General features: G+C 41.5%; 1 protein-coding gene across 4 annotated transcripts in view; it reads right to left on the reverse strand.

Annotated features, from left to right (window-relative positions):
* Positions 1–13,570, reverse strand: part of cadm1a (cell adhesion molecule 1a) — a 330,169-nt gene that overhangs the window by 33,825 nt on the left and 282,774 nt on the right. For 3 of the 4 annotated variants that reach the window (XM_084029344.1, XM_084029343.1, XM_084029342.1), the window contains one exon: positions 6,690–6,776. The exons of the other annotated variant lie outside the window; for it this stretch is intronic. In XM_084029344.1, the coding sequence (XP_083885470.1) occupies positions 6,690–6,776 (87 nt within the window). The remainder of the gene's footprint in view (positions 1–6,689; positions 6,777–13,570) is intronic. 4 annotated transcript variants of the gene reach the window in all.

A 13,570-nucleotide genomic window follows, 5' to 3' on the forward strand; every position in this document is an offset into this window, starting at 1 on the left:
ATTTATAAAGCGATGGACTCGTATTGTACTACACAGTGATGTGTAATACTTTAAGTACATACTGCGATGTCGAAATAATGTTTGCGTTTTAAGGAAAGGAATGAAATCTGCACCGAGCCGTTTTGCATTGCTGCGGGAGCAGAGGTGAACAAACAAGAGACCAGAAGGCAATTAATTGGATACATATTGTTTCCTGCAGGAGCAAATAAATGCCGGAAAACAATCTCCTGAGTCATCTGCTTCCGTGCCCTTTTCCTCGTCTGTTTAACAACCACACCGCAGGAGTTCACCAAAATCTCACACCACGTCCCCGGGTCCACGTTATCACGAGTATTAACAGGAATGCTGATTGAAAAAAAAGTGTATTTTATGAACAACTGGGGGAAATGTACGACGCCGCATTAGGATCACTGTAGGAAAAAAATTTGGGCAATATTCAGATCATTCAGTTGCTTGACCGGATGTTTGCCGTTGCTATGACAACAAGTGACAGCCATCACCCTTAGGACCTCAATGAGGCGTTGTCACACATTTTGTTGTATTATTAAAAATAAATGAACCTGCTTTCATGGGAAGGTAGCTAGCATAGATGCCGGGTGTTAGCATCGTAATAAAGTAGCAAATCCGAGACATCTTAGCGCGCTAACCGTCGAAGATGCTAGCTTAAACTTGATGTCATAGCAACGGCAAACCGGTCAAGCAACGCGTTTCCTTCCTCTATGACCTCTATTATAAAGTAGCAGATTTGTGACTTTTTTTTCTCCGAATTTTGCCCACCTCTCTCAGATCTGTCCCCCCCCCCCCACAGTGGCCCTAATACGTCGTCGTAGGAATGACTGACTGGTGGGATGATTTTGGTTTTCAGTGGGATCAAACCTTTTTTTTCCACGGACCCGTCCAGCAGCCATGTAATGGCTCCAGCAGTGTTCACTGGCTTCAAAATGAATCCTCCGTCCGCCCTGCAAGCCTCGGTCAACAGTGAAGGCAGCGTGGCCTGGTAACCCTCATTACACTGTGGGTGGCAGCCATGTGGGACCATTCAATATGTCTGCCACTGAGTGATTGCCTGTCCTGTTTTTGAGCAGCCTCCTCCTCATCCTCCATCTCTGGCTTCACAGGTCAACTGAGACGTTGGCGGTGTCCTCGCTGACATTCACACACATGAGGGCGGCGGGCGGCCACATCGGCTCCATTACTAGCCGCCACGCTCCCCCCCGCCCCCCCTTTTTTTGGTTGGACTCGCTGCGACATGACATCCAGCTCGACACCCAGAGATAACTGCACGCCAATCATCATTGTATTGGCAGAAATGGATTAGGAGGAAACCCCGCGGTTCTGAAAAATACCAACGAGCTGCCGGGTGCCACCCGCTGGCAGCTAGATTACTTTTTTTGTGTGTTAGATCCATTTTCTCTAACCTGCCTTACCAACTTCCACTTTAGTCTGTGTTTTCCGAAACTTCCCAGAATTCCCTCACCCCAGAGCTCTGCTGAAAGGGAACAGTATATTTCTACATATTCTTCTAGAAAAACAGGAGGGAACTATTTCTGAGTAACTAACAACATGTATCGACTTATCAGTTCTGTTGTTATTGATTACTTTTTTTGCCTTTTACGTGGGACAGAGGCAACCTCAGCGATACAATACCTGCTACCTGGTATGTTTAGTTAGGCTGGACACCCTCAGGCTTACTTTCGCTGTTACATTGCCAGAATCTTTGGCTCCAATCAGAAACGGCCATTCTCTCCTGGCACGCTATTGGCCGGTGACGTGACGATGACGAAACATAAGCGACACGAAGCAGCAGTTGTTGTCCGGAAAGTTGCTCTGATTGGTTGTAGGACTATCCAATTGCGTACAGAGTCATTTGAACGATGCCCATTGATCCCGCCTCTTGAGCAGTAGAAACAAAGCGCAGCTTCCCCAGACTAATGTTTAATCTTAAAAGATTGACCTTAGTATGGTGAAAACCAGACTAATGTTTAGTAGGTCTCAGGGACAAAAATACAGATATTCACAATGAATGGTGGTGAGCCTCTGAACTTTCAGACCATCCTCATGAGTTTAAATAAAAAAAACAAAATGTTTTGGTGATTTATGATTACATAACTCCATAACTAATGACATTGCCATCAACCTCAGATGTGCACTTTTTGTTTAGTAGCAAATTTGAGCATGTTAAACTGTGGTAGTAACATCTTAGCATGCTGAAGCTTAGTATTGACAAAGATAATATAATAATATGTCAAATACAGGATTAAAACCATAGATTGTATAAAACATGGGGCTAGCTAGAAGCTTTAGTGTTTATATGAGTATGTGTGTAAATATGGAATCAAATGGTTGCAAATCTGTCGTTTTCAGATATATTATAGCCGATTACCTCCTGGCCTTTCTTAACAAGTTTCATCTCATTTCTGTTCATTGTGGAGCACATTCATACCTCCAAAAGACGACACACTTCCACATCAAGAACATGCATCGGCCTCCAGAGCAGCGTTTTCCATGATGCCGACTGCTATAATATCACCGATGCCCTCTGTAGAGGCTGCATGTCACATGAGCACTTATCCTGTCGCAATTGACCTTAATTAAATGACTTATAGCTGGCTGCTCTCATTTCAAAAACAAGACGAGGGGATGAAACGGAGCAAAGTGGGAACAATATCGCACATTATTTGCTCAGGCTGTTATGCATGGGGCAGGTGTATCCCACGCTGCTTTAATACTCTCCAATCAGGTCTTAAGCCCCAGAGATGGCGAGTAAAGACACAGTGGAGGAGCCGTCGGCACATCGAAATTCATAAAAATGTGCTAAGTCACAACACCAGATGGTGTTTGTGTAATTTAAGACCCGGACGAATGTAATAGATATTTGTTTCCCCCCCTTCCCTTCGCCTCCTTTGTCCTCCCGTCTATAGTGTGGGGTTAAATTAATTGGTTGTCAGCACCACTTATGGTCTTTCATCAATTAAAAGTAATGCTATCCTAGCCGTCTAATTGTTTTATTTGCACGAGGTGCACATTTATTATCTATTTTCTCTTCATTGGGGGGATTAAGCGGGCATTGTTCATTCGGCAGTGGGTTGCGTTCAGGCGGGATAAAAAATTAATCTTATTGTGTTGATGGCGGAGAGAGAGAGAGATAGAGAGAGAGCTGAGGTAATGAGACCGAGAGAGAGACAAATATGTGGGAGGATGAATGTGGACAGCTGTGTGTTTGTACTTTTTTGGGTTGGCTCACATTTCACAAACGACCACCGGTTGCCCCCCGACGACCACTGAAAGCGATAAGACTGTGTTGCCTTTTCACGGAAACATCGGAAATACAGAATACGGATAGCAAAGCACACAGGAGAAGAGACAGCGGGATACCCAGAGAAAAATCCTGGAAGTCGTTTGAAGAAACGAGAAGAAAAAAAAAAAAAAAAAAAAAAAAGACCGGAAATGGAAAATAATTTCCCCCCTAATTGCAGGAGCTGCTGGGCAAGATTTCTCCCATTAAGACATGTATTTAGTAGTGAAAATAGCAATATAGTCATTTCCCCATGTCACTTTCTAAAGCCTGCCAAAGCACTTAAGAGCCATGTGTTGGGGGGCGCTAATAGATTTTTTTTTAAGTGCTCTGTTCTGTCCCTCTAATGGGTAACTGTAAAAAAACACAGGGAAAAAAACCCTTCAATCCCACTCTGATAGATTCATTTGGCAGTGGGCAGCACGCTGCGGGTAAATGAAATCAACTGGCAGAGTGTATTATGGCCATATGAGTCTGCTGCCGTCGGTCTATATACACAGTCATAATGGAAAGCCCCCCGTAGTCGAAAGCAAAGAGAGAGAACATCTGGCAGAAACTGTAAGTGGGTTGTTTTAACCTGGAAAAAAATTGGCAATGAAGACGCAAGGTTCTTGCTTTATCAGGTGGAGCCCACACATCGAGAAAAACATGCCAACATACTGTACAAAGTGAGTCTTTGTACTTTACTTTACATTAAGTATGAAATTGGAGACAGAAACACATTTAATCACATCGCTCAAGGAAACTAGGATGTGAGGCTCCAAAAGCTACTAAAATGAACTATATTTTCTGTTTTCCAACATGCTCGAGCATTGAATACTTTAAAGACAGAGAAACGTTACATCTTGGCCATCGTTTCTATTCGTTATGGTAAACTGCATTTTGGCAAAGCAAACCGATACGTCCGAGAACACGGAAAACATCATTTAATTTGAAGAGTCAGCAAAGTAGTGCGATAAGCAAACAGAAACCACTCAGAGAAACTCATAATCATATTCCAATGCGTCACACCAGTGAAAATGCATTTTAAATGATGCTTATTGTTATAAAGTATGATGAATAGTTGTGATTGCTTATTACTATAATGAGCAGATTGTAGACATGAGCATTATAGAAAGTGTGACCAATATTTCTTATAAATAATTTTTTCCAAATGCAGGAATTAAAATGAGACAATGGTACTTTTTTTTGTGGCCACAAATGGCAATTACATTATAACGGAACTAATCCAATCAGGACCATCGTTATCTCAAATTAGATGACATCATGATCTACTGTCATACTACGCCAAATAAGGTCATAGCAGCAAAATGAATGAGTGAATAAAGTAAAAAAGTGCATCTTTTTGCTCATGAATTCAACTTTTTCTGTTTCTAATTCACAGTTTTTAGGAATTAAATACACGTGTTTGCTATTGTTAACGTAGCTATCAAGTAACTAAATGAAGTAGGATTCTCAGCAGGCGCATTAGGAATAATCAGCAGAGATCAGACCGGCTATAATAAGAACGGGCCTGCGCCGCTCCAGACTCCTTGATCTGAGGCAAAGAAGCTATCAATCAGTGTGCATAGATAGGTATTCTCTTTAATCCAATCAGATGGCATAATCAGGCACAATGCCTGTGATTTCTGCCAGCCTCGTGAGATTTGTTCCAATTGAGCGGTCTGTCAGAGAGGCTTTGATTGCATTTTGGAGCGTGCGGCGGGGCTGATTCCTGGGTTGAGGCATAAAGTGATGTTTTCTATCTGCACCCTTTGGAGATTTACGCTCACAATAGCCGCCCCGAGCTGTGTTTTCTGAAAGAGCGAGATAAAAATGTGCTTCTTTAAAAACATTTTTTAAGTAATTTTCAAGTGCTCACGTTCACTTATTGTTCATTCCAACTCTTACCACCACCTGGAGTAGGATGTGTAATGTACATAATAAATGGGTGAGGTGGTTCATTAAAAAAAAAGGCATCCGTGGGTCGTCATTTTGCAGCTTTCTATTGGTTTGCTTTGGTTTTTCCCATCCCATTGATTGGAGGGAAATAAAACAAACCTGTCATGAACCGATTCATGTTAAAAGTTAGTCCTCTAAAAAGAAGGCGATGGGAGTTTTGTGTCTTTAAAAAAACTATAATTAACTGCAGGGATTCAGGAATCCTGAATGCCCAGCCGGGGAAGAGTCTCTAGATTTTTATGAGATCAGGGAGGTGGTGAAGGAAGGGAGCCAGGAGTGTGCGATGTGGGATTGGGGTGAGTAGGGGGAGAGAAAGCTGCTAATGGCGGACGGAGAAGAGAAAGGAACCGGTGACGAGTGATGGTGATCGGAGGAAACGGCTTCAGGTGTGCAGGATGATTGACGGGGGGAAGGAAGTAGGTCAGCCACGTCCAGGCGGGTCACACAAACACTCAGACAACAGAGAAAACAGAAGAAACACTCGGGGATCCTGAATCCAGTATTGATGGGCGGCAGATTGCTCGGAGAGGTTGAGCTGGCAACAAAGCAATGCTGGCAATGCCTTGGCCTACTATTTGTCCTCTCAATCAAAAACTCCCGTACACACCCACACAGGGGTTTGAAACGCATCACAGCTCTGATGACTCATGATTCGTGACTGCGATAGATGAGGTTGTTTAATCGAAGTCTATTTTTATCCGTCATGTTTTTATGTTAACCAATATTTCACAGAACAGTTATTTTCGATAGGAATCATAACGAGCAAAGTCAAATCCAAAGTTTATACCTTATTGTACTTGCATTACTTTAATGAACAATTATAACAACATGATTATTATTATTATTAGATGCACTTACCAAAAGTGATTCTGTGATAATAGTTTAGCAAAAATGTTTTTATTAATAGTTGATTATACTTATAAAAGGCGCATTAAGTGAGATTTTCCTCATAAAAAACAACGTGTAGACTCATCCAACAGTAATCCCTCTTAACCATGTTTTTTGTGAGCTGATGAACTTAATCTCTGCCGATATTTTCTCTTTTCTTTTCATGTTGCTGCGTTTGGGACGTTTCTTGGCATCAACCTCTATAAAAAATGTAACGAGCCGGTTCAAGAACGTGAGGAAAGTACGGAAATAGTGGACAAAGCGCCGGGAAAAACAAACGCAAGTAAAGCGAGCATGAATGGCTTTTCGCCCACGGTCAAACACACGTTCCCGCCTCGGCCATTACATTTTAACCAGTTATACAACAGATAGAGTTTTGGAATTGATGATGGAAACCGGGTGACCTTCACCAATCATTGAAGGAACACATGAATAGGACCGCCACCGTGCCGTGAAGATGGATATACATGGAGTGATTCAAGGCTGCGTGGGTGGGATAAGGTAGCGCGCACACACACACACACACACGCACAGATACACAGGTTGTGTGAGGGTGATACTGTACCTGGATTGGCTCCGGGGGAGGAGGAGGTGGTGGTGGTGATGGTGGTGGTGGTGGCGGTGGTGGGTAGGGGGGTAGTGGTGGGAGCATCTGGATGAGAGGACAAATACATGACAAACACAGGGGGGAAACAAATGAGTATAAAAAGCCATGATGATAAAGTAAAAAAAAGTCACCGCGAAGCGATGGTATCGCCGCTTTGATGTATGACCGACAGCTCAATGCGGGTGTGTGTGTGTGTGTTGCAGACCTTTTGATGAATTGAAGTGCATTAAACACTGTGCACACAACAATGACACTGCAACACATCATCGGGTCTCACGCACCGACCGAGCGGATCAGACGCCGCGCTGAGAACTCTTTTAGCGGCTACTCGCCACAACGCCACAAAACGCTGAATATCAGCCCGGCGGTTTCGTTTCCATCGATAAAAAGCGTCCAATGACTAAACACATGTGGGCGTTGTTGTTATGCAGCGAGTTTGTCTCGATAAAACAAAACGTGTCGCCGCATTCTTAATATCTCCGAGGAGGAGGAGAGTATGACGTCTGTGAGGATGACGAAGAAAAAGCAAATATTTGATGGAAACAAAACTCAAACGTGATGACATGATACATGGCAGTGCACAAAAAAACAGAAGGAGGGTAATAGTACACACACAATACAAATAAAAAAATAGTTGCAAGATGTTTGTGCAGGCGTTCATGACATCATAATCACAAGAATAGGATGGATGTGAGGTGACCTTGACATTTGCCCTCCAAGAAAACAGTAAATCCTTCAGTCCAGGTGGATGTTTGCACCACATTGGGAGACATTTCCTCCAGGCATTCCTGAGGTAGAGGATGGAACAGATGGACGGATGGACGGACTCCCAGCTAACACAAAGCCGGCGGCCACAGCTGTCGCTGGCGCCACGGCATAAGAATAAATGAACAGGCATCAAGCGGGTTGTTGAGTACACAATCTTTGACCACCCTTTTTTTTTTTTTTTACTTCATTATCCAGGTCAGACTCCCCACCCGGACAATGACCAGAGGGAGATATCAAAAGTGACATTTTCCTTGTTGAAGTGGCGGCAGCACCGATATGAAGCAGCTGGCGGCGCCACTCAGTTAAAGACCTCCCCCCGTGCTGCTCCGATCGTAAAAAAATTGTTGGGGGTTATTGAAATGTGCCGTTTCTGGGCTGTTGATGAGGGCGAGAGTGCTTGAATGAAAATATGCGTGGAGATGAAGAAGGGGTGATGGTGATGTGTTTTTTAAACTGGACGGCTATAAAACTAAACACGCTGCAGCTGTAAGGCTTATTTCTTGCACGCGGCATAAATGACATAATTTTTAGCCACAATAACAGCAATGATTTACAGTTCTAACTGCTTCTACTTTTCAGGCCAGCGACCTGTAAGACAACAAACTGACTCACAGGTAGAAATCATAAAAAGAAAAAGTTTTCATTCCGGTTTCAGAAACTTTTGCTAAAAACCTGAGCCAGTGGAAAATGGAAGATTATATTTATGTTCTATTTTTAAGATGACCTTCTCCATTTTGCACAAGTGTACTTGCAGTTTAGAAGGACAGTACTGAAAGATGGACCAACAGATTCATTCTTCCTGGGATTTGTTGACTAAAATGAAAATCTTATGAATATCAGCTGTAGCATTGAACTCAATTGCCACTTAAGACATAATTCAAGAACTATATAATGGAATAAAAAATTGATTTTATATTTGACAAATAATAAACAAGTAATCCTATTCTTTATTGTGAATTCGTTTTTTTTATGAGCTCTACTTCGTTATTATTTTGAGAAATTCCATTATTAACAATAATTGAACAAAACACAATGTGGATACTCAATGTGAAAAAAACAGGTTTTCTAAGCACCGGTATGACTCGTCTGCTTCGACAGTCATATGTCACACTTATTGCTGTTACATTACTGAATTTATAGCAGTAATTCTGGATGTTTCAGGTGAAGGTGCTTCCTCTATGAAATCACTGCAAATTGAAAAAGCAACACATCCCCGAAGTCCCACTGAAGAGATAATAAAAGTTGCTCCGTTCTTTGTCGGGCATGATGTCTTCCCCTAAGGGCGCTTGGAGGTTGTTTATCACAAAAAAAAGGGAGTCTTCGCTAAGGGCAGAAGTTGTTATTGCACAAATGTATGCACAATTTTACTAAAGTATCCATTTCATGCACTTTAAAATTAAAAAATAAATCAAGTCATTTAAACACAAGGCAGAGAGGTCCGTGTAGCCCCTTAGAACTCTGCCTGAAGCAGATTTTTAAAATGCAAATGAAGGCCTTCAGGTGATCTGGGATCAGTATTCAACCTCCGTCGACTTATGGTATGTTTTTTAATCTATCAGCGATCCTGTTCTTTTAAAGACAACCTTGACAAAACAACGGGCCGACGTGCAGACGAAGGCGGGGAGGAAGGATCCGCCGGGGAGTCGGCTGGCAGACGACACACAAGCTGATGAGTTTCACACATGCTTGAGAGCCGCAACTTCAGCTCTGGGGTGGTGCCGTCTAATTGGTTTTCATCCCATCATGAACTGTGTGGGTCCAGCAGATGTTTGGGATCATCAGTGTCAACATCTCATTAAAAAACGTGGCAGTCCAAAAAATAAATAATCATACAAAATAAATAAAAGATAATTGTCTGAACGTACACTACATTTCTCTTCTTTTTTTTTGTGGATAGCCGGAGCAATATATCAAAGAACACTGGAGCTTATTGACTTTCAAATGTGACAGGCAGAATGTGTTTTTCTTCCCGCTGAGTCACCGGCCCTTGTTTACTGATGAGGCTCATGAATCAGTGTTTTCTGCTCTGATAGAATGGAGCAGGAAGACACTGCCTGACAGGAATCGTTTCCTGCTAAAGCCGGTGAGTTAAAGGACGTCATGTGACGACAGGATGAGAGAAACACTCCATAATCTGCCCGGCGCTGGTAATGACACCAAAAAATACAAAACTACCTCCAGCACAGAGGAACGAATACACGAGCAGAAGTATAACTTTTTAAAATCCATGAACCTACAACTCGTTATCCTATGATGCACCACACAATGACAACGACTTATTTATCATTTAATGGAACAAAGCCTACTCAAACACTTTAGTATAGTATAGTAAACAATCCTTTATGATGCTTAAGACTTAATCATTTGTTAAGTGTTATATAGTTATATAGTATAGTATTTCAAAGTATAGTGCAGTATAGTACAGGATTGTACAGTATCACATTTACATTTGTGCATTATTTTAATAGCATATTATAGTGCAGTATATAATATGGAATTATACACTAAAATATGGTATGGTATAGTATAATAAGGTATAATATGGTATAGTATCGTAAGGTATAGTATAGTATGGTATAGTTTACTATGGTATAGTATGGCAAGAAATAGTATGGTATAGTAAAGTGTCGTATAGTTAGGTATAGTATAGTATAGTAAGGCATAGTATGGTATGGTATAGTATGGTATAGTATGGTATAGCATAGAAAGGTATAGTAAAGTAAGGTATAGTATGGTATAGTATAGTAAGGTATAGTATAGTATGGGATAGTATATTAAGATATAACTATATAATTTAGTGCTGTGTAGTAAGGTATATTATAGCATTACACTGCAGTGTAATATAGTAGGATAAAGTGTTGTATAAAGTATTGTATTTAAGTATATAATACTTAGTAGTACTAGCATAGAGTAGAGCATGGCTATGTTATGTAATGTAATAACATGTAAAGGAATGTCAGAAATACTGTATATCAGCTTTTAGATTAAAGGACTACTTGGTTTCCTCTTGATATCTTTTTTAAATTATTAACATTACTCAGACTTATCTTGTTTTCGCTGAAGTTAAGATATGATGTGATCGTTTGGGGCAAAATACTTTAAAACACATTAAAATGAATGTGTGAGCATTAGAGAATCTGTGAATGGTGCTGGATGCTACCTGGTGTAACGGTGTAACCTCATCAGAGAGTATTTTCTCCTCTTTTGGCTTTGAGTGTTTCTCTGCTTTGTTTAATTTCTCCGACCTGCTTCATGCACTGTAATATTGATTTGCTGTTTTGTGTCCGTTTAGCGCCTCTTAGCCCTGCAAGGGGTTATCTGTATTTTATTCCTTCACAAGGTTTCTCCTGTATTTTCCTGCATTTTTGTTTGTGTAAGATTTTCCTTCCTTTCAGGAGGCGTCCTTGGCCCCCGTATAATCCGAAGCAGTGAAGCACCGACAACTGCTGTGATTAAAGGCTTTACATTGTGAATTTTACACGTGACTCAAAGTGACATTCGTGGACATCGATTTGGGGAAGAGTATGAAATATTGGCGTGTGGTGTTTATCTCTCAACTCTTGCCTTTATCAAGTAATAAATATCACGAATTAACATATGAATAAGGGTTGGTCCAATTTCCGGTTTAAACGGTTCGGTTCGGTGTACGGGGCTTAACCGGTTTAATTTTTGCAAACCGGTTGATTTGTCCTTATGAGACGGCATCATTGCACTAAATCAAACATGTATTTCATTAGTAATAGGCAGCAATAATGACAAGTGATTAAAATAATAATAATGCGTAAAGCGCTCTCAGGGAAGACACCGTTGCGGCGTTACGCCACAAAGAAAAGTTCTTTATAAACGGTACGATCGCGGCATATTTTTGACTCCCCTTTCCGTGATTACTGCGCAATATTCTGTGTAAAAAACTAATGTATCACTCTGGAGGGTCTGATATGGCGAGTGCGACGCTGGTTCGGTCTGGTCTTTGGCTTAGTGTCAGACTGGTTTGAAAATGTTCAAACTGGCCTGATGGTTCTTAATCGGCTTCCTGCTTTCTTAGAAATGTCGATCTACTGGGGTTTTTTCAAAATAAGATGCTGCTGGGCCTCATGTACATGTCCACAGACTTTTATTTTGGAAACAAAATTATTGTCTCCATAAAATATGTTTGGGATTATTTGAATACATTGGGGTCATTTTGAGTGGATACATTTGGTGTCCATCCATTAAATATAATATTGTGTAAAAAGTCAGTTACACTGCCAGCTGTGACATCATTCTTTACATGTGGTGATCAGGGAGATGATTGTTGGGTCCTAAAGTGATACATGGCAAAGAAATCCAAAGTGTTTAAAATCCATGAGAGAAATCAAATTCAAAATTCAAAAACGCAACTTCCTTGCAAATTAGTTGTGTTTTTTTGTGATGAATTAGGTTTTCCCTTCTCGTGGCATGTTGCAGCAGCAATTTCACTTCCACTCAAGTGTAATTTCAGCAAACTAGGAGTGCTCGCAGCTTGAAAAGGATGTTTTCTGGGGACACTTTGCACCTCCGGTAGGAAACACTGGATGCCACTTAAAGGAGCCGACGGAGAAAATCCCATGCGCTTTAAATGGAAAGAAGTGGAAAGTAAGTGGAAAGAGGACCGAGAGCGGTCACAAAGCATGCAGCTGGTGTGCAATAACGTAAGTAGAGGAAGAGAACCGGGTTATTGGGTGAGCAGCCGTCTGTAAACAACGGAGAACCCCTCGGCACCGTGAGGGGAAACCCTAATGTTAGTGTTTTCTTGCCCTGTGGAGCAGGAGCGGCAGTACAGACTGCATTCTTTTGGCTGTTAACATTGTTAGTGTCAGCCGATCTCACGGCGCTCTCAATCACTTCGGGTCACAATACTCGGGAACCAGATGCATTAGTTGAGGCCACGGCTGCATTTGTTTTGGCTGTCAAGCAGGAGAGTGGGGGTGGGGGGTACTTTATCATTAAATCACACTGCTCTACCATGCAGTTTGGGGATCTTGTGCTGGTATCTTGGCTTTTTTTTGTTATTATTTTGTGTTGGATAATAGTTCATATTCAAATTTGGATAATGACGATTTCACAAAGATATAGCAGCTGTATGTAAATTATACGTGAACATTTCAACGAAATCACTCTTGGAGGGGATTTTCTTATGATTATCATTATCCTTGCTTGTAGATATTAGATCAGAGTACAAGTACAGAGGTAACCGAGACAGTATTTGCACTACTTTGCCCGACTTTCTGAAATCGCCTCGTATGGTGTTTACATACATTTTGAGGATTAATATAAGTGTGTTTTCATTTGAATTCTGAGGCTATGGTTTGGTGCAAAGGTGCAGGCAGTTACAAAGTTTTACCTCTTCTACTCACTTTTAACTGAGTTAATATACAGAGAAAGAACACCAGCTCCTCCAGAACAAATCAAAATTACTCAAGTCACGTGGTGACGCGCATGTTACCATGGCTACCAAATGACTACAACTACAGAAGCTACTATAAAAACCACCTGCTTCTACGATCCCGTCAGATTAAAACGAGTTAAATCTCTATCGCTGATATGGATCCAGAGATTGCTTTGGTAACAGTTCTGGTGGAATTATTAATATTTAATGTATCTAGCCCTCACAGAATCAGAGTGGTTGGTGATTTTTTTGCTTTCTCACCTCAGGTTTTCAGACAGTCTAAATATTGGAGATCATCCGACGGCTTTCAAAGAAGCCCAAAATGAGTCACGGTAAAAAGGGGAAACTGCACCAGCGTTTAATCCAAACACATTAGCAGTGAAAAGCCCCCTTACAAGCCAAACTAACGGCACATCACCACTGCACCAGTGTACATGCCGACGCCTGTTCTGGTCGACCACGGCGGTGTGTGTGTTGTGGTGGTGGTGTTGGGGGGAAGGCTGGAACATAATGTGGGAATCAGCTTCTGACAACTCAGCCACAACATCCTGTCTTCCCATTAGCAAGGCGAAGGTTCGGCATGATTTGCTGTTAAATTACAGTCGGCATTAGTGGTGTGGGAGCCGCGGACACATCAAAGTCATCAAAAGACTAGCTCTAAAAG

Source organism: Eutrigla gurnardus (genome assembly GCF_963514095.1).
Source record: "Eutrigla gurnardus genome assembly, chromosome: 15".
NCBI lineage: Eukaryota > Metazoa > Chordata > Actinopteri > Perciformes > Triglidae > Eutrigla > Eutrigla gurnardus.